General features: G+C 41.1%; 1 protein-coding gene across 1 annotated transcript; it reads left to right on the forward strand.

Moving 5' to 3' along the window:
• Positions 1–4,893: 4,893 nt before the first annotated feature.
• On the forward strand, positions 4,894–22,515 carry kcnk10b (potassium channel, subfamily K, member 10b). The gene is made up of 7 exons (XM_071901271.2): positions 4,894–5,021; positions 8,838–9,253; positions 17,195–17,312; positions 19,233–19,393; positions 20,183–20,375; positions 21,070–21,212; positions 21,814–22,515. Exons 1-7 carry the CDS (start codon positions 4,967–4,969, stop codon positions 22,513–22,515), a joined length of 1,788 nt encoding a protein of 595 aa, XP_071757372.1. The 5' UTR covers positions 4,894–4,966.
• Positions 22,516–27,176: the final 4,661 nt, after the last annotated feature.

The following is a 27,176-nucleotide window of genomic DNA, read 5'->3' on the forward strand; positions in this document are numbered from 1 at the left end:
GTTCCTCAGAAATCTTCGGGTACAGCGACGCTAGAGCCTGGAAACATCCAGATAGTACAATGTGGCTAACTCCAAACATTTTAGCGCTGGAAAATTAGCTGGCAAACTAATACTAGCTTATAAACAGATGAGGATAAAGCTTCCCCGTCGCCATGCCGGTTGCTATGATTGCCTTTCGTCATCACGCTCATGCGTGACGGCACGCACGCACACACAGACAGACACACATACCGTACACAAGCTCACAAACACGCACACACACAATTTCACTGTTACTGTTACTGTCTCCGTTATCTATTTATGAATTATTCCATATAGTTCCACAGTTTAAACTTCACACTGCCGTTTTCTAACTCTTTATGCAATAGAGTTTAACCAAATTAAAGAGACTATCTCAATATGGGTAGAGCATGATCCTTAACAAGGGTTATGGGCTCCATACCATACAACAAAATATATGCACTCATGAAAGCATCCCCATATCTCATAATGTATCTTAATTATTCATATGTCATTATTATTATATTACATTCCAGCCAGTACTTGTGAACATGAACAATTCCTTCCAAAATCACATATTAAGGGGAAAAATAAACTCCCCTTTTTCACTCTATGGACGACAGTATTGGTGTGGAAGACACCAATACGAACTGTAATATTTTAAAGGTGAAATTCAGTTTACCCTTTAAGCTTGTCGCATTCACTTTATAATAGACTAGATTAGATTAAACTTTAATGATCCTCATGGGGAAATTGGGTAAACTCCATCCACACAGCACAACAAAGGACTTTAATTTCTACGATCTGGGTCAGGACATAAATGTTAAAGAATAGTTCCTGGTTTTTTTATGTGATATTCAGATGGTGCTGTGGCTTGAGATTTAGTCTAAAAGCCAAGTGAAACTAATACCTGGTTAGATTCTCTGATAATAAACACACAAAAGCATCCGCACACTGCCATACAAAAGAAATGGAAGCTGTGGTGGCAACTGCAACATGTCATTCCTGTCAGATAACCTTGAAGCCAGTTTGTAAATTGACAGGAAATTACCACCATTGAAAGAAGAAAGCATTATGTTGTCTCCTTCTTTGATGCTAGCAACTCTTATCATTGTTTGCCTCAACAATGCATGAAATATCCACATACAATAAAAACGTTTTACAAAGTGACATTTGCATTCTACATAACCAGTGCTTTTGATGCCTTATCTAAGCAATACACTGTTGATTTCTGTAGAGGAGCTTGATTTATTTATCATTTTCTATTTATGACAGCAATTTAGAAGATATTCAATACTTAATGCCTTAAAAACTACATGTTTAGATCAACCTAAATCAAAAGTGACAGCTTGATTTCTGTTAATAAATAAAATATTGTCCAAAAATGTATGTGTGGCAACTAGTATGACTTATATTCATGTATCACCCCCTCTGAATAGCAGTAGAGACCTATTTGATTTCATTGCTTCACTGTCTTGCAGTGAGCAATTGTCCCAAAACCTTACAATTTGTCTTTAGGTGGTGCTTGTTCCATACACAATATCATCACCTTACCTACTCTATCTCTAATCCAGTGATGATCAATTGACGACCTGCAGGCCAACCCTTAAATTCATCCCCCAAATTAATGTCCTACTAGTATGTGCAGTAAGAGATGATGGTGCCAAAACCTTCAACCATGACTGCCTTTATGTGCATGCAGTATGAATGTATTCATACCTTGTTTACCCAGCTCTGTCCTGTGAACCCACATAGCACCAGAACACCTAGAAATGACAACTTTGGCACTTCCAAGATCGTACAACAGGTACTGTATGAGACTGTGATGTTGTTATACATTAAAAAGGTATGTAATGAAATCATGAATATTATTTTATTGATTTTCATTTTCACAGCTTTTCAAGACATTCATGAATAATATATCACCTACTATCAACTACTTTATCATAATGATTTGCTGAATATCATGCAAGGTATTTTGAAGATCTTGTGGATGACACATAAATACATATAGATCCCATCCAAAAAGAATATGCTGGGAGTCAGCTAGCTAGGCATTAATGTTTACATCTGATGATATAAGGCAAATTTAAAATTCAGGCATATCTGGAGCACATTGGTCTTCTCTGTGCTGTATTTGCTGTGGCCACAGCATGGCAAGTGGTGAGGGCCATGGTTGAAAAGCAAAAAGGGGATTTGTCTGGTGTGGTGGCAGGAGGTTATGCAGATGACTGGGTACAGTAAATGAGTAAAGTTGGGGAAAATGTGTGAACAGCATTATGCAAAAATTGATTAATCAGGAATTGATAACAAAATGCCAAATGTATTAAATGCTGATAAAATCTAGCCGAAATAATGAAGGCTTTGAATAATTAATATTTAATATAATTATGATCAATAAATTAATTTCATAACTTGGCCTGGTCATGTAATGTACAGTTTGAAATTATTTTAATTTGAAACTTAGCTTAATCATACTACTATTACTACTACTACTCTCATTTATATGCTGTTGTGCAATCATTACTACTACTATTACTACTACTACTACTACTACTGTGCAGCAGGTATGCAGGAAGCAACATGCCACAGAATAAAGGACAAAGTAACAGTGACATCACCCGTTGACTTTCTACAGGCCTTTTTAAAGTCCAGGAAGTGGGATTTCTGGCTGCGGACATGTTGTATTTTTGGAGCCATAGTTTGTACATTAGACTGAAAGGGTGAAGCAGGTGGAGTCAGGGTGAAGCCCACTACTGCAGGACAAGCCCGCCCATATTGTCTTAAAGCGTGCAGCCTGGAGCCGTTCATTCCCTACAACAGGATTATGTAGACACGCCCCTTTACAGGCTCTGAAATTTACTCTAATATCTTCCTAATGGCACAATTATTTAAAAATTCACAATAAGAGGAGACATTAGAAGAAATGACATTAGCTATTGCGACTATAACTTATTGTAGAAAAAATGTATTGACTTGAATTTCTACATAGAAGATGGGGCTTGCTCCCAATGCATTACAGTGAGGTGGGTGGAGTTTCAAGTTGTTCTGCAGCCAGCCAGTAGAGGCCAGTAGAGGAACCATCTCTCTCCCAGGACTTCAGCTACTGGCCCAAACTTTCCCCCCTCTCTTTATACCCTCTGGTGCTCCCCAGGGTCCTAAAGCCCTGCCAGTTGCACCAAATTTATGAATAAACATGAGATGGCTGGTGCTTTGTTTATGTCATGAATGGACTTGGCATGTGGGTTTCAGATCAGTGTGTGTTAGGCCTGTACATAAATAACATCTGGCCGGAGAGCCACAACCATCAAAGCTGCCCCATTTATAATAATGTGGCAGTGTGAAAAGCTGACCAATGTGGGAAAGCACAGAGCGCAAAATATAGAAAATCTGATTAAATTGAGTACACGTTGCTCATTTGAACATTCTGTCAACAGCATATTGTTAATTCTGCCTTGTTCCTTCTTTTGTTTGAAAGACCTTTTGACCTTGTGCCACTTACAAGAATTGTGATGTATTTTCAGTCATGTGACAAGCCACAGACTTTGGACAGCACATTAACACAATAAACCAATTTATAATTGGCTAGTTTGTTCAATATTCTATTTGATTCCTTGATTTGACAATCATTTTTTTAAATTACAAATTCATATAACTGGCCTAATAATGCTTATGTGTAGGATAGGCTATGTGATCGCAGTTTAAGCCTGGCTGTTATTCTCTTGTAGATAGATGTGTCTGCAACCCTCCTCTTCATCTACATAACTTTTACATCTCAAAATTATACAAACTCATGTTCACATGCTTTAGCTTTACACTATAGGCCTAACTGCTTTTTAACCAGCTACCACTGATTGAAAGTAAGCTTAATGTAAGGCAGCTGGCCTTACAATAGGCTACAGATCTTTGTCCATATTGGAACATAATGTACAGTATAGGAACAGCAATTTTTGTCATTGTAGTGAGTATCGTTCAATATTTTAAATGCAAACTTGAAAACTTGCAACTCTTGTAGGATGTTCTATCTGAAGACATTTCAAGTTCAAGTTTCAAGTTGTTAAAAAGATGTGGATAGGTTAAAAAAATCTATAGGCCTATTTGATATTTCCAGTAAACAATGTGGCCTAATCCGCACTCCACGTTTTAAAATTGCTCCCTACAGCCTACTAAATTGCCATCCTAAATGACTTAATGCATATTGGCTTAAAGGGAGAGATGACTTGTCTTTAGCTATTGAAGTTCATAAGGAGGCTAATGCACAGTTGCCCATACTTGTGAATGATGTAATGGTTTAAGTCCGCCACTGAACAGGCTACATTTCTGACTCGCACCCCTGCGCCATGTGCTCCGACGCCGGTTGCCAAACGATGAGAGGATAATCCTGTTTCGGAGGAGAAACAGAAGAAAGAGTAAGTCTTCAATTTATGTAAATGTATTAGACAGACCATGTGGAAATGTAAAATGCATGCAAATGTCCTGCACCTAGGCTATGCAAGGTGTAAGTGATATGGAGCGGCGCTTTGGGAATGAAGCGCTGATATATCGGGAGAGCATCCTTCCCCCGTTGTTGTTGATATCGGCGAAATGCACGCGTAAAGTTGGCTGTTTGGACACGCTCCAGCTGTGTTTCTGGACCGGACCACTGGTGTGTGTGAGGGATGTGATGTGGTTTGGTCCTCCAACCGGTCCGACAGCTCGGTGAAACGTCTCATAAGTATCTCAATCTGTCAAGCGAACACCACGCGTCCATGCAAGGCTGAAAAAAAAGGAGGGGGAACAGCTGAACCAGACAATGCGCTTTTGCGTTGCTTTTATTTCCCTCATACAATTTCCACTCACTATTCAAGAAATGAAGATGTGCCGAAGATATGAGAGAAGAACGCCTGATGAATTGGCTTTTTTCCTGAATTTTTATAGACGCCGTTGAACACATTGTGATCTGCTTTTATTGAGAACAACAATAGCAATGAAATTTCCACTAGAAAACCCACGGAAACAAGTTAATTGGGACCCAGAACAAGGTTGGTAAATAGCCTACTGCTTTCCTATTCTCTGATCACTTATCTGCTTAAGTGCTCTTTGAGAGACCAGTTTGTGCCTCAGATAAAATAAATTAGGTTCATTTTTTATCAAGCTGCTGAAACAGTTTTTATGCAATTTCTTATTTAAATAACTTGATTTTGTTTATTTTATTCTCATTTATATGCTGTTGTAATGCAAAGACGACCCTTAATACAAGACAAAGCGGTTGGGAGTGTATTTCTTTCTTCTCCATCCTCCCTGTGCTCAGCTGAGCCGGGCAGCGCTGCTGGGAGCGGAGCGGAGTCAGGCAGCTGCGTCAAGTCACACAAAATTGACAGAGGAAGTCCAGAAGTGCCGTCAAAATAAAAGCGTACAATTTGTCGCTTTTGAAAAATAAAAATATGCTAGTGTAAGGGTAGTGTAGGCTAGTGCAGGGTGTCAAATCACTAAATCCAAAGCTAAAACAACCTGCATAGGCTAATTTGCCAATAAAACGTCCAAATACCCGAATTCATAGAGCTAACTAGAGCAATGGCCGATGATGACTGACAAAATAGGCTTGCTGGCTATCTGGCTAAATTGTTGAACGCAGGTCACCAATTGCACTCAGTTTGGAGGGAACATTGGTCCTGAATGTCCCTTGATGTGAATTTGTTTTAGCCTAGTTTCCAAATAAATTCATGGGAAATGTTTGCCTGAACTGTTTTCTATATTATAGGCCTAATGATGTGAATTGGCTTTTTAAAAAAAATAGTATTTATTATTTTTAGAAAAAATATGTTTCGTTCTTACATCCTTTATTTTCCCTTGCGCACTTTATTATTCAAAATGTTGCAACTCATGTTCGTCAATAAGAGTGTTATTTTGATTGATTTTTTTTTTTTACCGGAAGTCGTATTTGTTGTATTCAGGCTGGCTTGACGCTGATTCGTTAGGCGCAGCTGGGGAGATGAACGCCTCCCACCTCTGTGGACCATGGGGAATAACTGGGCAAAGAGCCATACTGAGCCAACGGATTTCATAATTTTTTTTTGTTTGCTATTACTAGACTTAGTTTGAATTTTGCATCTTCTGTTCATCTTCCAAAGGTATACACGCCCTTCAGGTTAATGATGCTCTCCCCATTGTGTTTCCACATATACAGCTGGTATTACTGACAAACTGAATATTTTAGTGTCCCAGCATAACTGTGCCACAGTAAACTGTGTGGAGATTCAACACTCAGCATCTCCACCCCCCCCCCCCCCCCCCCCTCCATCCTATAATTCTCATCATCATCATCATCATCCAGATAATGTTTAGTTTTCCTCTGAATCTGTATTTTATGGACTTTTTTCAGATAATGTTTAGTTTTCCTCTGAATCTGTCTCATATGGACTCCAACAGAGCTTCAGTATTCCTCTGGTGCGGCCGGACATGATGCTCCAGGAAGCACAGAGTAAGCACTGAGAGAGAGTATCCACACAGGACTTATCTAATTTGTGAAAATCAATATGAAGCGGCTTCAGCGGTCTGGATACCATTTCAGATTAATGCCACACATCTCGAGAAATCTGAAATGGAAACCCAATAATGTTAATCTCACTGTTGGCTTGCCTATGCTGTGGAATGAGAGCTTTGTTTATCACTTAGCTGCACTGAAAACAATAGATGTGAGTGATGCTTGCAGCTCTCTGACCTACTCTGCTGCTGTGTAGGAATGTAATCTCCAGCACTCATTGCACTGACTGGCTGATTTATTCAATTTCACTCAATTACAGGATGAGATGAAAAGCAATTAATGTCTTTGTCAGACTAGTTATGGACTTGGCCCTGATTTGCATTTGGAAAAGGAAAGAGCTGTACCAGTAGATGTTCTACTGCGTCCATCAAAATGCCTACACATACAGTCAAAGTCCCTCTACTTCACCTCCCACCCCCTCCTACCCACAATTTTTTTTTTCTAATTCATCTCATGCTCTAAAAATAGCTTGCTGCCCCCCATAAAGGAATATAAATTCAAAGTGCCAGTGTTGAATCTTCCTATGCCTGTGACATCAGTTTGCTGATCGTAATTGATTCAGTTATGATACGAGTCAAGGGATGAACTAACAAGATTCATGGCTCCTGGAAGAGAGTGAGAGGCTTCCTGGATGTCCTTGACTCATCATTGTGTGTGTGTGTGTGTGTGTGTGTGTGTGTGTGTGCACGCTGCTTAGCATATCACAGATCTGAAACCCTCCCACTAAACAAGAGTGCCTCCCTTAAACAAATCATTTTTTTTTTTTTTTATTCCTACCGTTAGGAGTTGCATCATTGTAGACTGCAGGCTCCGCCCATGGCTCTGAGCCACTCAATGCTCTCCCATTGGAGAGAGGTGGGGGCCTCCGGGGTGAAGGCGGGGGCTCCGAATGGCTTATACAATGCTTTATATACATAAAAGGATCTAAATTTGGCTGCCTCCTTGGCGCTGCCCGCCACCTTGCGTGTCCTACTCCAGCAAGCATATATTTATTATACAGGCCATTCAGAAGCCAATGACCCAAACTGGCACTTATCCCACTCTCCTGTAGCCTATTAGAGAAATTGAATCCTGCTTTCCCGGGAAAGAGGGTGATGTTTTTCACTACGTCTTAGCAATATTGTAAGGGTTTGGTTGCAAGTGCTGAGTATTTTAAGTGCTTGTAAGTCCATCTTTCATTTTGTATCAAAACACAGAATTAGTAGTTCTGCTCTGAGCAAAGAAAATAAATACATATACGCATATACGGTACAAATGCACATATACACACACCACACACACGCATAGGAGGGGTATCATCTGAAATGCAATACAGATAGATAGATAGATAGATAGATAGATAGAATAGGGCATATATTTCCATGTAATCTCTAGGTAATCATTCAAATCATGCCCCCAATACAAAACGTTTTTATTCATTATATTAATTTCACTTAAGAGCCAACAGTTGTCTATATGGTCTCCTGTATTAGTGATTCAGGCAGGAAAGGAGAAAAGCTACTTTCTTCATGCTGTGGACTGGGATACAGTTCACAGGACTAATGGCTCTTATGCGTTCATCCCACTTTGCTGAAGAAACACTCGGCGAGGTTTCAAGGCGACAGAGAACCTCGCTGCAGGCCGGCCGGTGCAGCTGAAGCCTGGCTGATGGGCGTTTTTGCTGAGAGCTGTTAGTGCCAGGCTTTGCATAGAGATCCTCTATTAGCCCAGAGTATAGGAAAATCAATTCTTAATGCTCCATGCAATGTAGGCATTTTTGATAGATGTAATGTGTTTCTGTCTGCATAAATTAGTGTCCCTTTGCTGTTAATTGTTTTATATGGAAATGTTTTGGTTTTTAATCTGCAGAGAAAGTGGTGGGTGGGTGGGAGACAATATTGTAATTCAATTTATGAATTCAATTTATTTAAACTGTTAATGTCAACCATTGCACCAAAGTGGTTATTACAGATCAGGACAAAGAACAGACATGATGATCTGTAAACACACATTCACCCAGGAATTGGCCAAGATGCCCTGTAATATTTCAAAATATTATAAGGCTTATAAAGCCTCAAAGACCCTAACCCTAAAATAACAGTTCAGTTATAGTTGAGTTGTTCTCATTCTTCAATATTTCTTTCTTCACGTCTTTCATAGCCTGACTGTAAAAGATTCAGCCAATAAGTGAGAAATGTTAGCCTCCAGTCATCAGAATCACTTTCACAAGACACAGTTCTGCTGTCATGGTATCCTCCAGCACAAAGATAAAACAAATTATTAACACACACCTTCTCCTCTCTCCCTCTCTCCCTCTCTCACTCTCTTTTCCCAGTGGCGGTCCAGACCAACTTGGTCCCCCCCAAAAAGGTCCAGCCTGGCATGACGAAGTCCACTCTAGTCCAGGCCAGCGTGGCGACCATGCAGAACCCCATGGGCTGCGACCCCAAGGCCAACGGTCACTGCCCGCTGCCCCGCCTCTCCATCTCGTCCCGCTCGGCCAGTGTGGTGGCCAGCATGGACGCCAGCTACGACGGCTCGGCAGCGGCGCTCCACTCCGTGATGAAGTGGAAGACGGTGGTGGCGGTCTTCGTGGTGGTGGTGCTCTACCTGGTTTGCGGGGGGCTGGCGTTCAGGGCGCTGGAGCAGCCGTTCGAGAGCGACCAGAAGACCAGCATCACCATGGAGAAGGCCTCCTTCCTGCACAAACACCCCTGTGTCACCCCCGACGAGCTGGAGGCGCTCATCAAGGTGAGTCCTTTGGAAGTGACGATGAGCGTTTGGAGTTTTTAATAAAGTGAGACATGCATGTGTCTTTTAATAGACTTCAGTAGAGTCCTTTTTTTGTTTTCTGCCTCCAGCTGCTGTGACAGTCAGGAGATACACACTGCATTTGTTTACATCAGTTGAATCTATTCATCACTGGTAGATCTGTTTGTATCAGGGGAAGAGGACAAGAAACAAGAAATATAGAGAATATGATAAATAATATTGAGTCAGTTCTATTAGTAGGTGAGGGGGAGAAATTCATGAGACTGACCTTTATAGCAGTCATCTAGCAGGTTTTGATAGATGCAGATGGCTATTATAGGTAATTAATTCTGCTTTCATTAGCTAGTCGTGTGATCTTGGAGATCATCTGTACTCTGTCCTTTTACGTCCACATTGTCCTTCAACAAATGAAGACTTTAAAGGTCCCATATTCTACACTTCCCAGGGTTTTATTTTATGTCTTGAGGTCCATTCAAAGCTGTTTGTGTGGTGTCATGTACCAAAAACACTCTCAATCCATTTTTACACATTCATTTTCCAGTATCTCTCTGAGCCTTGCCAAGAACAGGCTGTTTCTGTTGCTGTGTCTTTAAGGCTCATTAATATTAATGACCCCTCTGTTCTGATTGGCTAACCGTTTCACGAGTGAAACGTGAGACACCACAGAGCCGGCAGCTACAGACAGCGACAGGAAGGAAAAACTCTCCGGTAATAAACAATGACAACCACTCAACTGCTTTGAAAAAAACACTTTGTTAGCCTATTATTTCTTAGAAAAATGATAATGAGCGAACCTTTGCGACGCCACAAATTTACCTTTAATTCCAAAACGAGATGTCCACCATTGGAAAAAAGTGATGCCTGATCTTACTAAATGATTGCTGTCATGCAAAAAAAACTCGTAATGTAATATCATATGTCATTAGCTTTCTAATGGCATTTGATTAAAAAAGTGATATTTTTATCGATATAAACTGGTGTGGAACACTGAGTAAAGAATTTCATATGACTTTTTTTAATGGATTTTATTGCATTTTGGAATAAAACCCTTCAAATGATGGCATATGCTCATGAAATCTCTGGCATAAAATGGATGGCATACAATTGAATGCAAACATGAATGACAAATTGGAACATTATTCCAAACTTCTTGTATGCAGGTGACCATTTGTTCTTTCAGTATCTTTTGTCCCTCTCCAAAAATATAATCAGTGCATCAGTGCCATGATGTGCTTCTCTGTGGTAGCCTGTTTGTCCCCCGGCCGGCTGGCTGTGTTCTGTACGGTTGTTGATGGGTAAATGTCATGGGTAGACTTACAGGCAAGTCCATCCTTCAGCAGAAAGCACAATAATACCTCGAGGGTGTCCATAGAGATACCCATAATGCTCAGTGACACTTCAGATCTGTTGCCAAATATACTGTACACTACATGTTAGATTGTGCAGTAATTGACCAGCAGTGTTTGTTATGTAACAGTACATATGCAACCGGGGAGAAAAGGGCAATTAACTGTCTTCTTCTTTAGATGTTTGTCCTTATAGGAAATAAGTTAAATCGCTGTGACCTTTGTCAGTATTCACACTGGCCTGGAGCGAAATATTGTGTATTATAATTGAAGCTCTGTATTGATTTTGCTGCAACTAAAGGCCCAATCCATAATCCATGTGTAAACAAATAGTAGCTCCAACACAGAAAATGAAAATATAGGAAAGGCGATATATTTTCATTCCCAAATTCATTGATTGAGCTATTGCTGTAAGGGCTGACAATATGTAGAAGCTAAATTGTTTTTTAAATGTATCTCAAAGTTGGAAATGCTTCTTTACATTTCTATTGTTTATAAACATTGAAGTAAAATAAACCTACATTTTGAATTAGTCTCTGTCTGAATGCCCTCCTCTCAATAATGAATGTGTTTGTACCCATAATTGGAATACAGTACGAAATAAATTACCGAGTGAGGCTTTAACAACACCCACACATCTTAAATAAGGAAACAAGCTCATGGTCACAGCTGCACTATTGTCTTTTTTGTAAGTAACTAAGGAAGTCAATTCGTTTTTACAGCCAAATATCAATTTTCTGATGTGAAAACTGTTTGCATTGCATCTTTTATCTTAACAAAGAATTTCGTAGCTCTTCAGGTCTTGAAAGATGCCCGTTTGCAGAACTCAGTGACCCACTGATACTGATACCAATACTCTACATGAAACGACAGTTACTGCGCAACCAAAAAGGGAGAGACGGCAGCTATAAAAATGAATCATTCTGTGGTGGAGGCGAGAGAGATGATACCAGTGTCTGAGATGAACCTGGGCACATGCAGCTGTTGTTAAAAACATTATTGACACCCTGTAAACAGTGACATATACAGAGGTTGATTTAAGCTGGCTTGATGCATTCTGTCTCTGCAAGGTTACACATGTTTATTGTCCCGGCCTTCGCAGCTTTTATGCTCACCGTGTCTCTGAAGCCAGGACCTGTGTGTGAATTGGACCAGGCAACAAGCAGAACAAGTCAGTCCCATCATAGCTTGAACACTCATTTCACAGTGTCGTCTGACCTTATAACACAGAGCACAGCGGCGCTTCACACTGCCCTCTGATATCACACCCAGGATTATGGGTCAATAATTAAGGCCACAACATCAAACTGACGTGGGATTGGAAAAAATGATTTGAGATCTGTTGGTGTGCAGTTGGCTGAGCTAAAAGTTTTGATTTGTGAAGGTGTATGGTCTAAGATCAATCAAGCTCTCTTTTCCAGTAGGGCCGTGCGATAATTGTTTACTCAGCCAGTGATTCCACACAGCTGCACACAAGAAGAGCAAAAAGAAAACAGAGGGGCATCCTGTGTCAGTCCAGGTTATTTTCCTTGGAGAGCAAGGGTTTATAACACAAGGAAGAACTTGTCACCAACAGGAGAACCCAATGGGCAGTATATAGGAAGCACATGGACATAGTTCCTGGAGGAGAGCATCAGAGATCAATCAACAGTTTGTATTTAAAGCAAAACCCTAGCATGTGATACAGCTGCCAAGACAGCAAAAAGAGCCTTTCGGAGTGATGTGCTTTCTATGTTGTGCACATGTTGTACGGGAATAGCAGAGGCAAGCGAGTCACTTCAGCGTCTCGGTGGATCCTCCTGTATCTCTTAAAGCTTGAAGTAACCCCAAAGAGAAAACCAACCACATGGCATTTGGTGTGCTCCAGTTTCCACTCGAACGGCTCCATTTGATGTTAGCGTCTTCAACACTGCTCCAGTGAATATCGGACTGCCTATCTGTCTCTCTCTTTCACTCTCTACCTCCGTTCTTTTTTTATTTTTATTTTTTTTGTTTCACCGAAGTGTCCTCGGCTATTTTCTCCCTCCCTTGCGGTGGCCAACCTTTAAGCCACAAAAGGACTATCATGAGTTTGTAAAAATCAATGTCAGTATTTCCTGAAGGAAAGTGTGGAAATAAAAACCTTGGTGTGCCTGGGGTCCGTGGGGAATCAATTATTCATTGCACAGGCCAGCAGTCGCAGACCTCACCCCATTAGAAGCAGCAGCACCAGCAGCAGATGCTGAATCACAGACAAAACTGTCTCCTGGATAAATGTTCAGATTCAGATACTGATAGCGCAGGTAAATACATGACAGTGTTTATCATCTCCTACCAGGAACTAACTGAAGAAATAACTGTACAAACTGCTATTTTTTTTTTTACCACAGAGAGGCAACAGAGTTATTAATCTGTATGAAATTAGTCAGAGCGCCTTAATTACACTACTACACAACACAAATTGCACTTAGACAAAGTATAATTTGTAAATCAGAGGAAACAGCACTGATTTTTCAATTTTCTGAGTGCTGATGGTATTTCAATCCTAAGCATGAGCTTTTATCACAAATTGAGCTGTGTTTGAAGCTCACACTGACAAAAAGCAGTATTTTTTTCCTGCCGTCTTAATAACTGGCGCACAGGAGATGCTGCTTCACAAGCACTCCATCAAAGAGTCTATCTGGTCTTCTAACAGGTTCCATAGCCGGGCTGTTAGTGCTGCGTCAAGCCTGTCACTCAGTCGAAGATCTCTGAAACACAGCGGCGGGTGGCAGCACAGCAGTGGTGACTCACTGTTGCCAAACAGTTTGGCGGAGGAGTTGACAGAAAAATGGCAATTCTGAGAAGCATGTGTGTGTGTGAGAGAAAGAACATTTATAAGGGCCTGTTTCACCGCATGTGCCGACTTTGAGATAACAGGTCAGAGGATATGTGTGTGTCTGAGTGTGTGTGTGTGTGTGTGTGTGTGTGTGAGGCCTGTTGACCCCCTCGTGTCTGCCTCAGTACCCGTGCTGTCCACCCACCCACTGTGCGCCCACGTACGCGACGGGCCTAATTGGCTCTCGCGGTGCCGTTGGGATGACTCACACTGTGGCACAATGTGAAGTCATGCTGTTATTGACACCAATCAAGGCTTGTTTTTTGATGAGTCACTTATTGCAAAAATAAACTTTTATAAATACTCAGTTTTCTGTAATAAACCTATATGCCAGAACACGCACCCGTCATCGTCATCATCATCATCATCATCATCAGAGTATGATTGTGCTCTTTTGGGGTCTTTCTGTAGGGATTAAGATGGTTGAAGATGCCAATCCTGCAACCACAGACTTACTTGCAGTGTTAGAGCAACTGGTGCTGACTGACTGACAGGTGGCTGGCCCGTTTTGGCAGAAAGCCTCTCCTTTAGTTGTTGCCACTTGTCTTTTGCAGTCTGGTGGACGTTTTCTTCATGGAGTGCAGCTCCTCCGTGAATTGTGTTCCTCTGTGTGGTTCTGTCCCATGTGATGTCCTCCCAGTTTGTAGTGCAGATACTTTTTGAGCTTGATTCTTGATTGTCCTTATGTGACATGTGAATACACACACACACACACACACACACACACACACACACACACACACACACACACATCATGCTGAGATTTTCATATCTCATTTTAGTTTGCCAACAGTTCAACTGATTTGCAAATATATTCCATTAACCTGCCATCGATTAATCACTCAATCATCCACTGGATCCATTCATTCAACTAAAAGATCCAGAACTCATTACACGAAAGGTCAGAGCAGAATGGAGTTATGGTCGATATCTGGACCAGAGAGGACAAAGACCTGTCTAGATCATACTTCATCATCTGTCGTGCTTATAAAGCTTGATTATTGCTATCAGTTTAAGCCTGAGGAGAAGAATAACTGCAAAGCTTAAACGGCCATTTCAGGCAGGAGAGTTTCCCCATTTGTTTATGAATGCAATCGTGGTGTAAAGTAAAACTTTCACCTTTGAACTTGCCAGTACACTATTAATGAATTGTTCGTACAAATTCAAATGTCAAAATGTTTTGACTTTTTTTTTTTTACAGTATTTGAGAACCTGGATCTGCTTGTGAGAAGCTGGGAGGTCAGTGGTACCACCTGTGATGCTACAAGCTGGTTAGGTAAAGCTGTAGCGGTAGATCTAGGAGTGGTGTTAGTTGTGCTGTTGAGAGGAAAGCACTGACACTGTATCACGGCTCACATGAGGATGGGTGAAGGAGAGAGAGCGAGGCACCATGCTGGCTGGGTAAAGTCACCTGCGGTGGGGTAGAAAGACACACTGAGGGGATAAGGATCTGCAGTAAGTTAGCCTCGTCTCTAATGATCCCGCAGCGCAATGTAAGCAAACACAGATGAACTAAGAGCCAGTCAAGAGCACTTAGCAGTCTTAGTAGTGATTATGTGTCTGTAATGTCTGTTTGCTGATTCTTTTGTGCGATCAAAATGGAAAACTGAATCTGAAACAAAAACCACTGCTGCCATCCTAATTAACATGCAACAGCACAAATCAAACTCATCATCCTCGTGCCTCAGAAGTGCAAATTTAGAGTTTTGCACATCTCTAATGCAGCATGATGCCGGCTGTGAAAAAGCGGGAGACAAAAATAGACTTCCTCATAAAGTATTCAGATTCAGTGTAAGGCTATTTATGGTTCTCTCTTGACTCCAGAATTGGGTTATTTTGGAATTTATTTTATAATTACTGCTTTGATATTTCCCCTGTAAAGTCGCTGTGTCTGCTAAAATCAGTGAAACAACATCACTATAATTGACTCATTTTGGATACAAAAATCAGCCTCATTAGGGAGGCTACACTGACTGAGCTTAGGAAATGTGAATCTCCATCACCTGCAAGATTATGAGAGGGCATGTGCAATGATGTGTAGCACTGGTCCTCCACTCTGTCTCCTTTTAAATATATGTCATGAGAATTGATACATTATTCATTAGGGACAGACATCACTCAAACTAACAGTATGGACAGGTTGGGGGCTGCTCTGACTGAACAAACGTATATCCCACCAAAAATGATAGTAAATGTATTGCAGCAGTTTATTTCAAAAGGCCGCCCTCACAATGTCTTTGTGTCAGCAGATTTATTTGAGACCAGAGAAAAAACTGTAATATAAATTTCCGCAGGGATATGGAATTGCACGGTTTTCTCATGAAATGCTTATTGTTTGAGTGAGCCCATAAACACTGAATTTAGAGAGAATGCAAGATATCGGATTCAGATTTTTATGGCTACATAATAGTGTACAGAGGGAGATCAATCAGAATAATGATGATGCAGTAAATGCAGAGGACTGTGGCTGGCTGATGTTTGCCCTCCTCCAGACAAGCTGGGGATAAAGAAAAGCAGAGAGGCTAAATAAAGGTTGACACTGAAGAGATGAGGAGATAAAGGTTTTCTGGCAGCAGGTGACTGTCTCTGTGGATTTGTTCGGTGTAAATTGGAAAAAACAAGCAAACAAAAACATGAAAATCGGGTCAGAATGCTGAGTGGAGAAAATGCCATTGAACAGACCTTTTATTAGTTATTCATGCACATGTCCACAGCAATGTTAAAGAGGTTCACATAGGCTATGCGGTATGATGATTGATTTTTTTTTAGATGTGACCTTTGCCAATATTACCAGAATATTTATGGTCAAAAAGTAGTCAACGTCATACAACATTTTATGGGTTTTTTTTTCAACTAGAACTATTACATAGGTGATGAAATACAAAAAACTAAAAGATTGTGCTTTCTTTTGTATATGTGTAAATCTATCCACTTAGCTGCATGACTCATTTCCTGTGATATTATGGGCTTATCACAAGAAGGGGTGGGGGTGGGGGGGTATTCAGTGCTCCATATATCCTACATTCCCACTGTTCCTCCTCTCCCATTTTGCATGACTTTCCTTAATGCTCTCTTCTTCTGTCCCATTCTCTCCTCTCTGTTATCAGCCGGTGACCTTGCAGGTTGATCTGGAGATAGTCACAGTCAATCCATCATCAGTCACCTCACGTGTGTTATGTAACCAGTGGCTTGGGTCACACACACACACACACACACACACACACAGACACACACACATAAACATGGACAGGAGGTGGTTTAACGTGCTGGCTGTCTTCACGCCATGATGACTTTACAGTGTGAATTAAAAGCAGACACGTGTTTTTGTTGTCTTGCCATCAGCTGAGCTGACATGCAACCCTAACGCTGTATTCTTCTGTTTATGAGACCTCAACAGGCAAAACACAACAGTCAGGTGCTTCTATGTGTGCTTCTAGTACTGAAAATCATTTCACAATTACACTTATTTTGACTCTGCTCCCATAGTACTTCTACTACTGTATATCTACCTTTTAACCTAACCTAGTGATTAGAGCGCCCGCAAGCATCTGCCCTGCTGAAATGTCCTTGAGCAAGTCTGTCAATCCCCACCGGATCCAGCAGTGTTGTTCTGCAGTCGACCCCGCACTTCACCTCTCTGGAGGGGAGTAAGACAAAAAGAAAATTTGACTACGGGGATCAATAATTTATTTTATTATTATTTGTTCTTTTTTTCAGCGTGCCATAGATGCTGTGAGTGCCGGAGTCAGTCCAATTGGAGACACGTCCTACAATTCCAGTTACTGGGACCTGGGCAGTGCCTTCTTCTTTGCTGGGACTGTCATCACAACTATAGGTAGAGTTAAAAGAAAACTCCACCCTAATCTACTCTTAGACTGTCATATTCCATCAATCTTGTGATAAAGTGTTTTTTTTTCTTTCTTTTTTTACCCACTTTGCTTCAACCTGCTCTGTTTACCTGTACTTCAGTTAGTGATTTCCTGCATTTCCCAGAATGCCTTTCGACAACCCCCAGAGAATGGGCGTGAACTTGTTGCATTCAGCTGTGGGTTTTTTCCCTGTAGATGGAGAGAGCGACACTAGAGCTCCCTTGCTCTTACAATGCAATCAATAACACTATTACTCTGCACTATCGCTAATTTTCTGCTATCAAACTCCATTGTAGCTGAACTGGAAATATCTCAACATGACATCATGTTGTCTGTTTGGCCAATTATCTACAGGGATGAGAAAAATACACCACCAGATAACAAAATGGGCCCAGAAATGCGAGGTACATCGCCAATAACTATTTTTAAACAGTGTTAAACGTGTTTTAGGATGGATTTTTCCTTTCAGTTTGGCTTTCTCTCATTACAAATACCATAAATTCAGACTCGTATAACCAGCCGCACCCTCCTCCCTCTTATTGACACCCTCAGGTGTATTTGACAAATCCCTTTGCCCTCATGAGGCGGTGTTAAAATGATGCAAAGCTCATGGGATTTAACTACCTGTGAAGAGCAACATTATTGTAGCTGCTTAACCAACCAATACAAACATGGCTGACACACATGTTATTCTGCTCTGTCAAGGTGTAGCTTCAGTAATACACAAGACCTCTACATGTTTTTCTCTCTTCCCGTTTGCCCTCAAAAGCCCTTTTGCCTTTTGCAAATATTGTAAATAAAAGTTTATTTTTAATTGACTTGCCTTGTTAAATAAAGGTTAAAAAACTTTTAGATTGGGCCTGCAAGCTTTGATCAAAAGAAGCTGTTTATATTATTATTCAGTAAAAATTGTTGGAGTAAAAATATTATTTTTTTGCTTATTTTGGTTTCATTTATTAGGCATAATTTCAACATCAAAAGCTGATGCATTACATTTTATATATCCTCCCCATTAGCCATTGTCCAGATTTAATTGACTGGGAAAAAGCAATATTCCTGACCTGCTGTTATGTTGGAGCCCAGAGATTCATTCATCTAGGCACTCGCTAATATGCTGCGGCCCATCCAGCTTCCTTTCAGTACGCTGCAAGGCAGAAACTACTTTCAGACCAATTTCAGTGGAGGCACTCTCCTCTCATCATTAATTTCACTGTCCCGACAGACAATTATTTTATAAGAGTTAGAATACAGCAACTAAGACATCCAGTTTAAAGCTGAAAAATAAAGACCCTTCATTAAGAGGGCACTCTAGACATGCTCATATTAGTTTTAATGAAACAGTTTCTGTCCTTCTTTAAAATCATATGTGGAATATAATGTAGCAATACAATTCTTCTTGATTTGAGAACATCATAAGGATAATGAGAGAATGCATGAAAGGAAGTTGTCAGAGGAATGTTATTCCTTCCTTAATATACAGTTATTTTGCTTTCCATAGTGGGTTGAAATATAGGAGCTGGCTAAGGTTATGCTTTGTCCCCTATCTCCCTTGGCTTCTTCATTGTATCTGTGTCACTGCAGGGCCATAATTAATGTAATTTTCTCTAAAGGCAACCTAATTATTGTCTCTCTAAGAGCTTATTTACCTCAGACTCCTGCTCCAAGAACTCAGAGGCATTACATAAGAGCTTTGATTGATTGGGTTACATAAAAAAGTCTTGATTATCTTCTTCTGCTTCTCGTCTTACTCTTATTACTTCTTATTACTTCTTATTACCTCTTCTTGGTCCTCCTTCTTGTCCTCCTTTTCATGTTTTTTCTCCACTCATTTTCTTCTTCTTCCCTCTCCTCCTCCTCCTCCTACTCCTCCTTTCCTTGTCTGACAGGTTATGGAAACATAGCTCCAAGCACAGAGGGCGGGAAGATCTTTTGTATCCTGTATGCCATATTTGGCATCCCTCTGTTTGGGTTCTTGTTGGCGGGGATTGGGGACCAGCTGGGGACCATCTTTGTGAAAAGCATCTTGAGAGTTGAGAAGATATTCAGGGTAAGTATCATACCGTATTGTTATTGTTTGAATGCACAAAATAAAATCGTGTAAAGAGCTCCAATATGCTCCCCACTGTGACAAGCCAAGTATTATCTCAAAGCTATTACAATCCCATTCACTGTAAACAGCAAGCTACCTGTGATTCAGCCTTTTGTTTGCAGTCTGAGCAGAGAGGGTTGTAGAGATTAGGTGGGACAGCTTTGTTGTCAAGGCCAGGTGTGTTTGATGGAGTGTGGAAGAAGCAGAGGGATCACAGACAGAGAGTCAGGAGACTGAAGAGCTTGGCTGGGCAGCAGATGAGCTCTGGGCGGGGGGGCCTCTTTACACTACAAATGATCCAGGAGCTTGAGTTTCTGTGGCAAAAAGAAGGATTTGCCAATTAGGTTACCGCTATTAAGATTTATTAAAGTCAGAAAGGATGTCACGACCACAAATGTGATCTTGTGGTATAAAAAAAGTCCAAGTCCAGGCACTCATGTTGGTTTGAAAGTTAAAAAGTCTTTACTTGGAGAAGGCTCAGACATTAAACAACACAGTCTGTGCCTTCCTCTGGGTGTTAAGCACACATAGCGTTCAGACAAATAGACCTTTCATGTATTTTTTCTCTTTGTTCACTGGGAGCGTTAGCCAAATCATTATTGGCTGTCTTAGTGTTTCATTAAGCCATAACAATGTCTCTGAGCTTCGTTAATCACAGCATCTTCCACAAGTATTGTTTCTAAGATGTTTTTTGTTATTTGCTTGCCTGGTCCAATTCTCATTACTTGTCCTGTTTTGTTTTCTCAGCAAAAACACAAACAGATCAGCCAGACTAAGATCAGAGTGACGTCCACCATCCTGTTCATCCTGGCTGGCTGCATTGTGTTTGTCACCATCCCTGCTGTCTTCTTCAAACACATCGAGGGCTGGACCACGCTGGAGGCCATCTACTTTGTTGTCATCACTCTCACCACAGTGGGAATAGGAGACTATGTGGCAGGTATAAGGATGGCTGTTCACTGTGTATGTTGTTGTTTTGTAGAAGGTTTAATTTGATGGCTAAAGCCACATGCATCTTTGGTCAAATTTCATTTGCCTGTACTCATTTCTGCATTTACACTGTATTAATGCAATGTGATACAGTAGTATTGGTCTATCTGTCTACCTGTCTGTATGTCTTTATATCTGTTTGTCTGTCTGTCTATTCGGGGCCCAAACTGGCACTTATCCAACTATATGGTTTATTAGAGAAATTAAATCCAGATCTCCTGGGAAAGAGGGTGACCAATATATGTTGTGTATACACACAGCATTTCAGAATTGACCTTATTCCTGTGGCGGCCATTTTGAACTTACGTCACACTCAGGATGGGAAACTCAGAGGACTGGCATATAGATAAAACTAGCGTTATTTCAACACTTAAGTGAAGACTTAAGATAGACCTAACAGTTATCAAGTTAGTTAGCAATCTCAGGAATTACAACTACAAGGACTGCTTGAATTAACTAACTTAGCTTACTTACTTGCTAGTATTAGCTTAAAATATGAACCTATATCTATCTATCTATCTATCTATCTATCTATCTATCTATCTATCTATCTATCTATCTATCTATCTATCTACCTACCTACCTGCCTGCCTACCTACCTGCCTAACCTCATTTGACCATATGATTTCTCCCCTCACTTGCAGGTGGAAACCGCAGGATCGAGTACATGCAGTGGTACAAGCCGCTGGTATGGTTCTGGATCTTGGTGGGTTTGGCATACTTTGCGGCGGTCCTGAGCATGATTGGAGACTGGCTCCGAGTGCTTTCCAAAAAGACCAAAGAGGAGGTGGGGTTCATTTGATTATACCGTCCGTTATTACATTAGTGCAGTGGAAAATAAAAGGTCACTCAGCTGCTGCCTCCCTTCTTATGTCTGCTTAGTGCCTTGTCAGGAGCCACAGTAGCTGTTTTACTGTATGCCCAGACAGATGTAAGACACCGACTTATTGATCCTCTCACACAGTGTGGAAAAGGATGTATAGTGTTTCAGCATAGGACTTGTGATTGTCAGCACTGGTAGATGTTGAGATTTTCTACCTAATGCCTATCCTGTAGTTTCAAATAGATCTAAAAGAAATATGGCACCCATCTGGAACAATTTATCACTTTTCTGCCATTGTAACTAACAGGTGACAGACAATTCCTTTGCTATAATGGTGTAGGATGACATTGTTCATAAGTGCTGATCTGGTGACAGTTTTTCAATTTTCCAACTAACGTTAGTAAATGGGGCAGAGAGGCTGAATCCTAGTCTGTGTTCAAGGACATGTGAACTGCTGGCCTGTCATAACATTGTTGTAACAATAGATGAACACAATGCTAATGTCTTGCTACAGCATATTGCACCACATAGTTCTGATCCTTTCCTTATTGCCTTCTTGTCACAGGTTGGGGAGTTTAAAGCTCATGCAGCCGAGTGGAAGGCGAACGTCCGTGCAGAGTTCCGTGAAACGCGGCGGCGCCTGAGCGTTGAGATCCATGACAAGCTCCAGCGGGCCGCCACCATCCGCAGCATGGAGCGCCGTCAGCTGGGCCTGGAGCAGCGAGCCCACTCCCTGGACATGCTCTCCCCAGAGAAGAGGGCCGTGTTCGCCAGCCTGGACGCCGGTCGCTTCAAGACCTCCTCCCAGGAGAGCATCGACACCAAGCTGAACAACCTGAGGCTGAAGGGGGCCTGCTGTGAGCCGTACGACCATCAGGGTGGCGAGCAGACGCAACAGACGGCATCGTCATCCGAGGAGAACCTCTTCAACCTGCGCTTCGGATCCCTCACCAAGCTGGCCAAGCGCAACAAGAACCGCGATATGAGGAGGAACATTCCCGATGATGTTCGACGGATGTGTGACGGCATGAGCGGCTGCAACACCATGCTGGGGGAGGAGAGGAGGGAAGAAGAAGAAGGAGAAGGAGATGGGGAGCCAGATGAGGAAAATGGAGAAAGGAAGGAGGGAAACACCAGTCTGACAAATCTGTCACAATATGCAGTGGAGCGCAGCAAGTTGAATGGGTTCATACCAGCGCAGGCCAAAGAGAGAGAGAATGAGGAGGTATTGGGTGGAAGAGAGCCGCAGACAAGCCCAGCGGTGTAGAGAAAGAGAGAGAAACAGAGTGAGAGATACAGAGACAGAGAGAAAGAGAGAGCGCACGGTCCTTTGAGATGTCAAGAAATGTGCCTTTCTGTTTCCTATGCCTAGATTTGGGACTGCTCTGAGGAAATTCAGTCACTGTGCCATAGCCATGGGAAGAAAATGCGTTGCCAAAAATTAAAGAAAGGGAAGAGATAGAAGAGGCTATGGTTAAATACCTCAATTCTTGGATGATACTGTACAATAGGCTACTTATAAAAAGATCTTTGTTTCTCCAAGGACAACTCTCCTGCCAACACCCTCTTCTTTTGCCTCTAACAGCTCTTATTTAAGACGGAAAAGAAAAAAGCAAAGACTGCCTGACAATGTCGAATATCTTCTTTTTTTAACAATGTGGGCAGGAGATCCAGAGACCCAGTGTCATGCCATCCGTCTTCAGAAACAATATCGATCTGCGCTTTGTCATCTCATACTGTGGCGGCTATTTTTAGCTGAGCAGACTGCTACAGACTCCAGCGTTTAATGAATGGAGGTCAGGAAGTTGTGTTTCTGCTGGATCAATAGACAGTGTGAGCATTTACCCAACTGACATGTACAATTATTCCTACATGGTATGCGACTTTGAAAATATAGCCTTAGGATATAAATCTCTGTATGCTAAGAGCTCAAAAGGAACAAACTATTCACGTTGACTGTGCATGGTTATTAAAACACAAAACTGCGGCTCCATTGCAATTTATTGACACGTACTAACTTGAAGGCTTGGAGTTATAGCTGAACTAATGTCTCTTGGTGTTTCAATTAAATGAAAAGTACTGCTTTCATTTATACTTTCTACTGCTCACTAAAACTATAGGAGAGGGGAAAAAAACCATTTATTTCAGTTATGATTTGCCACCATTTTCTTAAATCTGAATCAACACAATATGATTTTTAAGGGCTGGATTCCACCTGAAAGAACCACGGTTTATCATCTTTGGTTTTGAGATTGTGAACATTATTGAGCATTTTATTTTGTAAATGATTGACTCTTTAATTAATGAATGTGATGCTGTTGATTTGTATTCATCAAGCATGTTTGCATCTGTGTTTATTCCTTTTTTTATATTGACCCTGCACTTCAACTGAATTTTTCATTCAGCTGTAAAGCAAAATATGAAGTGAATATGTCATGCCATGTTTTTCGTATTTCTTTTCCCTAAACACAGTCCTGAGGTATTGACTAATATCAGGAATTTTCCTCGTAGAGGGTAAAAGATCTCAGTCTCTTCACATTGAATTTTGTTTTTCTATGCTTCGTAAAGCTTTACTCACTGAGGTGTTTGCTAATTTTCTAAAACTTGTGACATTTTGGACATTTTTTTAAAACTACTTTGTATCATCCGCACTATGAAAACAGGTACTGATATTGCTGTCCAATGCCTACTTGTAATTTTACAAAATTAGAAAATGTATCATTGGCTTGCAATGCATGCATTTCTAATGGTGAATAACATAGATATTGGTTGTACTCGTAACCTGTCTTTCTGATATGAATCACATTAACCTATCCATGACCATCATCAGTGACAAGTTGATCTTGCTCAGACTATTTGTTGTTTACAGTTTATTTTGTGAAAAGATCACATCAAATGTAGTGAGTGCCTTTTTCCAGTAATAAATATTAGAAAAGGAATGAAACAGTTGTGATTGTATAACTTGGCTATTGCGGTACTGCACTGTATATCAATAACACCAATAGCATATGTTGCTTGAAATCCCATTGCATCCATTGCTTCAAAATTATTAACAGAATTAAAGCCATAGTTATTGGGTTTTCTCTCATGGGAAATGGTCAAATTTGACTGCCAAACATCATGCAAATAATTTGAGTTTCTGGTAAAACAAGCTCAACAGTGTGAAAAGTGGTAGAAACACTGTACAACACAATAAGTACTTTAATTACATTATCCATACATCACCACAAAGTGTTGCATGCTTCATTATGCATAAACACTACTGTATAATACTATATTTAATGATCAAATGCTATAAATTAATTTACAGTTACATTCACACTATCAATGCACTATCAAAGTCTGCACACTGCAATACTCTCACCGCACTGAATATGTTCAAATATGAAATAATATCTCAAGCATGCACTGCTCCTCTGTAGATTTTTCTCCCTTTTCCTTTTTCCCCCTCTCTCAAAATCTTATATCCATACCAATTTTTAAAATATACATTATCACAGTGTGTTTGCCTTAATGCAGCTTCTGGCAAATAAAACAACAGAATTCATTGTTATGTAACTGACTGCTAGCGTGTTGCAGGATGCTGCGGTGGCATGGAGACCTAGGGCTTTATCTGTGTGTCTAGCTGGGAGCCACAGTCACGTGTGTCAAAGTGTGTGTGGCACCCAGTGAAAAAAAATAAAAATGCAGCTGACAGCGCCACAAATGAAATTAATCAGGGGGGCAGGTCAGTATGGGGAGAGCTATAAATTGCATACAGAACGGGTGTGGGAGGTGTGGGGGGGTGAGGGGGGGGCTCCCTTCAAGGTGGAAGTGACCTCAACCTGCCGCACCCCCTCCTCTCTCTTACTCTCTCTCTCACTATCTCGCTTCCCCTCTGTCTTTATCTCTGTGCCTCCTCCACTCATGGCGCATAATGGCTCTGTACCACAGGATTCCACCCTGACAGTTCCCCACGCGTTCACACTTGATTTACTACATGTGGGTTTTCCATTAGTCTGTTTACTTGCGTCTTCTGACTCGCAATCAATGTCATCAATATAGCACAGGAGCGGGTAGGTGTTCCAGCTCAGGGAAAAGTCTATCTGCTGACAAGCATGATGACACTGTGTAGCATGGGAGGGGAAGATTCTGAAATTTATGTCATTATAATATTTGTTACGAGCTTTCCAACTAGCCAGCAAGGGCAAACTAGATAGACAACACAAGAAAAAGACAAACCAATAATATAGGTGGATGAGTTGCTTTCGGGCTAATGTTAACTAAACGACTATCATGGATGAGTTAACATAACATTTGATGCAATTTATGATTTGTCAGTTTCCAATGCAGTGCTTATGGAGAGCATATACAATTTATGCATGTAGGAAAGTATAAATATACTTACTCAATAAATTACTGACTCAATAAATACTCAAAATGTACAAGTACCACAAACAGCAACTCAATATCAGTAAGAGCAATTGCAATTTGTTACTTAGGAGGCATCAGATCACTTTGTGAAAACAACATGATACAGCCTGTATCTGTATGTGGTCACTTTGCAGACTGCATCTGCATCTGCCTAAATATCTCCTGCTCACCTGACAGGCCCGCCTCCCTCACCGTTTATCTGTCTACCTGTCTCCCTGATTGATTACGTGCTCCCATACCTCCCCATTTATCTTCCTGCAGCCATCCTACCTGTCTAATTGCCTCCATCTAAACCAAAGCTCTCTCGAAGGTCTGCCTGATCTGTATTTCTTACTGTATCTGCTTCCTCCCCGTGCTGTGTGCTTAGTGTTGAACCTCACACCTGTCAGCTGTTTCTCTGCCTCTGACCAGCAGGGGGGCAGGGGGGCAGGGGGGTGGGGGGTGGAGGAGGACTGGAGGAAGACTTTGAAGGGTCCCAGCTGCACCCAAAGGTCCGCTTTCACATGACACACCACAGTGGGAGGTGTGTGGGAGCATGTGGAAGAGTTTGACCTCGATGGCTGGGTGAACATCACCTGTGATCCATCATTTTTACAGCTCTTAACAATGACTGCTCATCCTCATGATGCTATATAATGATGTCATATTATTATCATCTGATAGCTTATGTTTAATTTGGGCATTACTTGTATAGTGGCTAAGACCCAAACCTCACCTTAAATTGCAAAATGTTGGCCTGATCTCCTCTCTACTGCCTCGTACCAATCAACTTTCCAACTGCTTTTAAAAAGAAAAGAAACACTCTGAGGAATAAAATTCTCTCTCTCTCCTTCATAAAATGTCAAAATAAAATTTGATTTGACATTTTCACAAGAAAGGGAGTAAACGAACCAAACTATACCTGAATTCTTCAACAGTTATCATCCTGAATTTAATTTCACTGGACTTTTTTGGACTTGGGTAAAACTTCCCCGATTCCATTATGAATCAAAAGGCATCTCTTTGAGCTCCGGTTTTTCCTCTGTTGTACTGACAGTTGAGGGAACCTTAATTGATGCCAAACAGCAGTGGATCAATGCTGGTCATGCTGAGTCTCTGGAGCGGTGTTGCTTCACAGCTCCCCCTCCATTAGAGAGCTGTGCAAATTACCCTGAGGGAGGCCGCAGAATTATTAAGAGTCCTTTGGAGTGTGTATGACTGAGCACAGACTCGAGCGTCTCACCTAAAAAGCACGCCGCATGCACACATCCTAATCTGACCAAGTGCACAAATCCTTCACTTAAGTAAAAACGATCTCAGTAAGAGAACACTCCCAGATTCTGCCGAGCGAGATTCATGTAAAAGCGGAATTACTGTGATAGAGGAGCATGCTGGTAAAAGTCCTCTGTTCAAAATTATACTCAAATAAAAGTATTAAATTCATTACCATTACTTAAAACCCTTTGGAGTCTGCTATAAATTGAATTTTGCCTTTGTTTACCACCTAAAAAGCTGTTTACCCCTAATGCATGGTAT

This window comes from Centroberyx gerrardi, chromosome 17, assembly GCF_048128805.1.
Source record: "Centroberyx gerrardi isolate f3 chromosome 17, fCenGer3.hap1.cur.20231027, whole genome shotgun sequence".
In the NCBI taxonomy this organism is placed as follows: Eukaryota; Metazoa; Chordata; class Actinopteri; order Beryciformes; family Berycidae; genus Centroberyx; species Centroberyx gerrardi.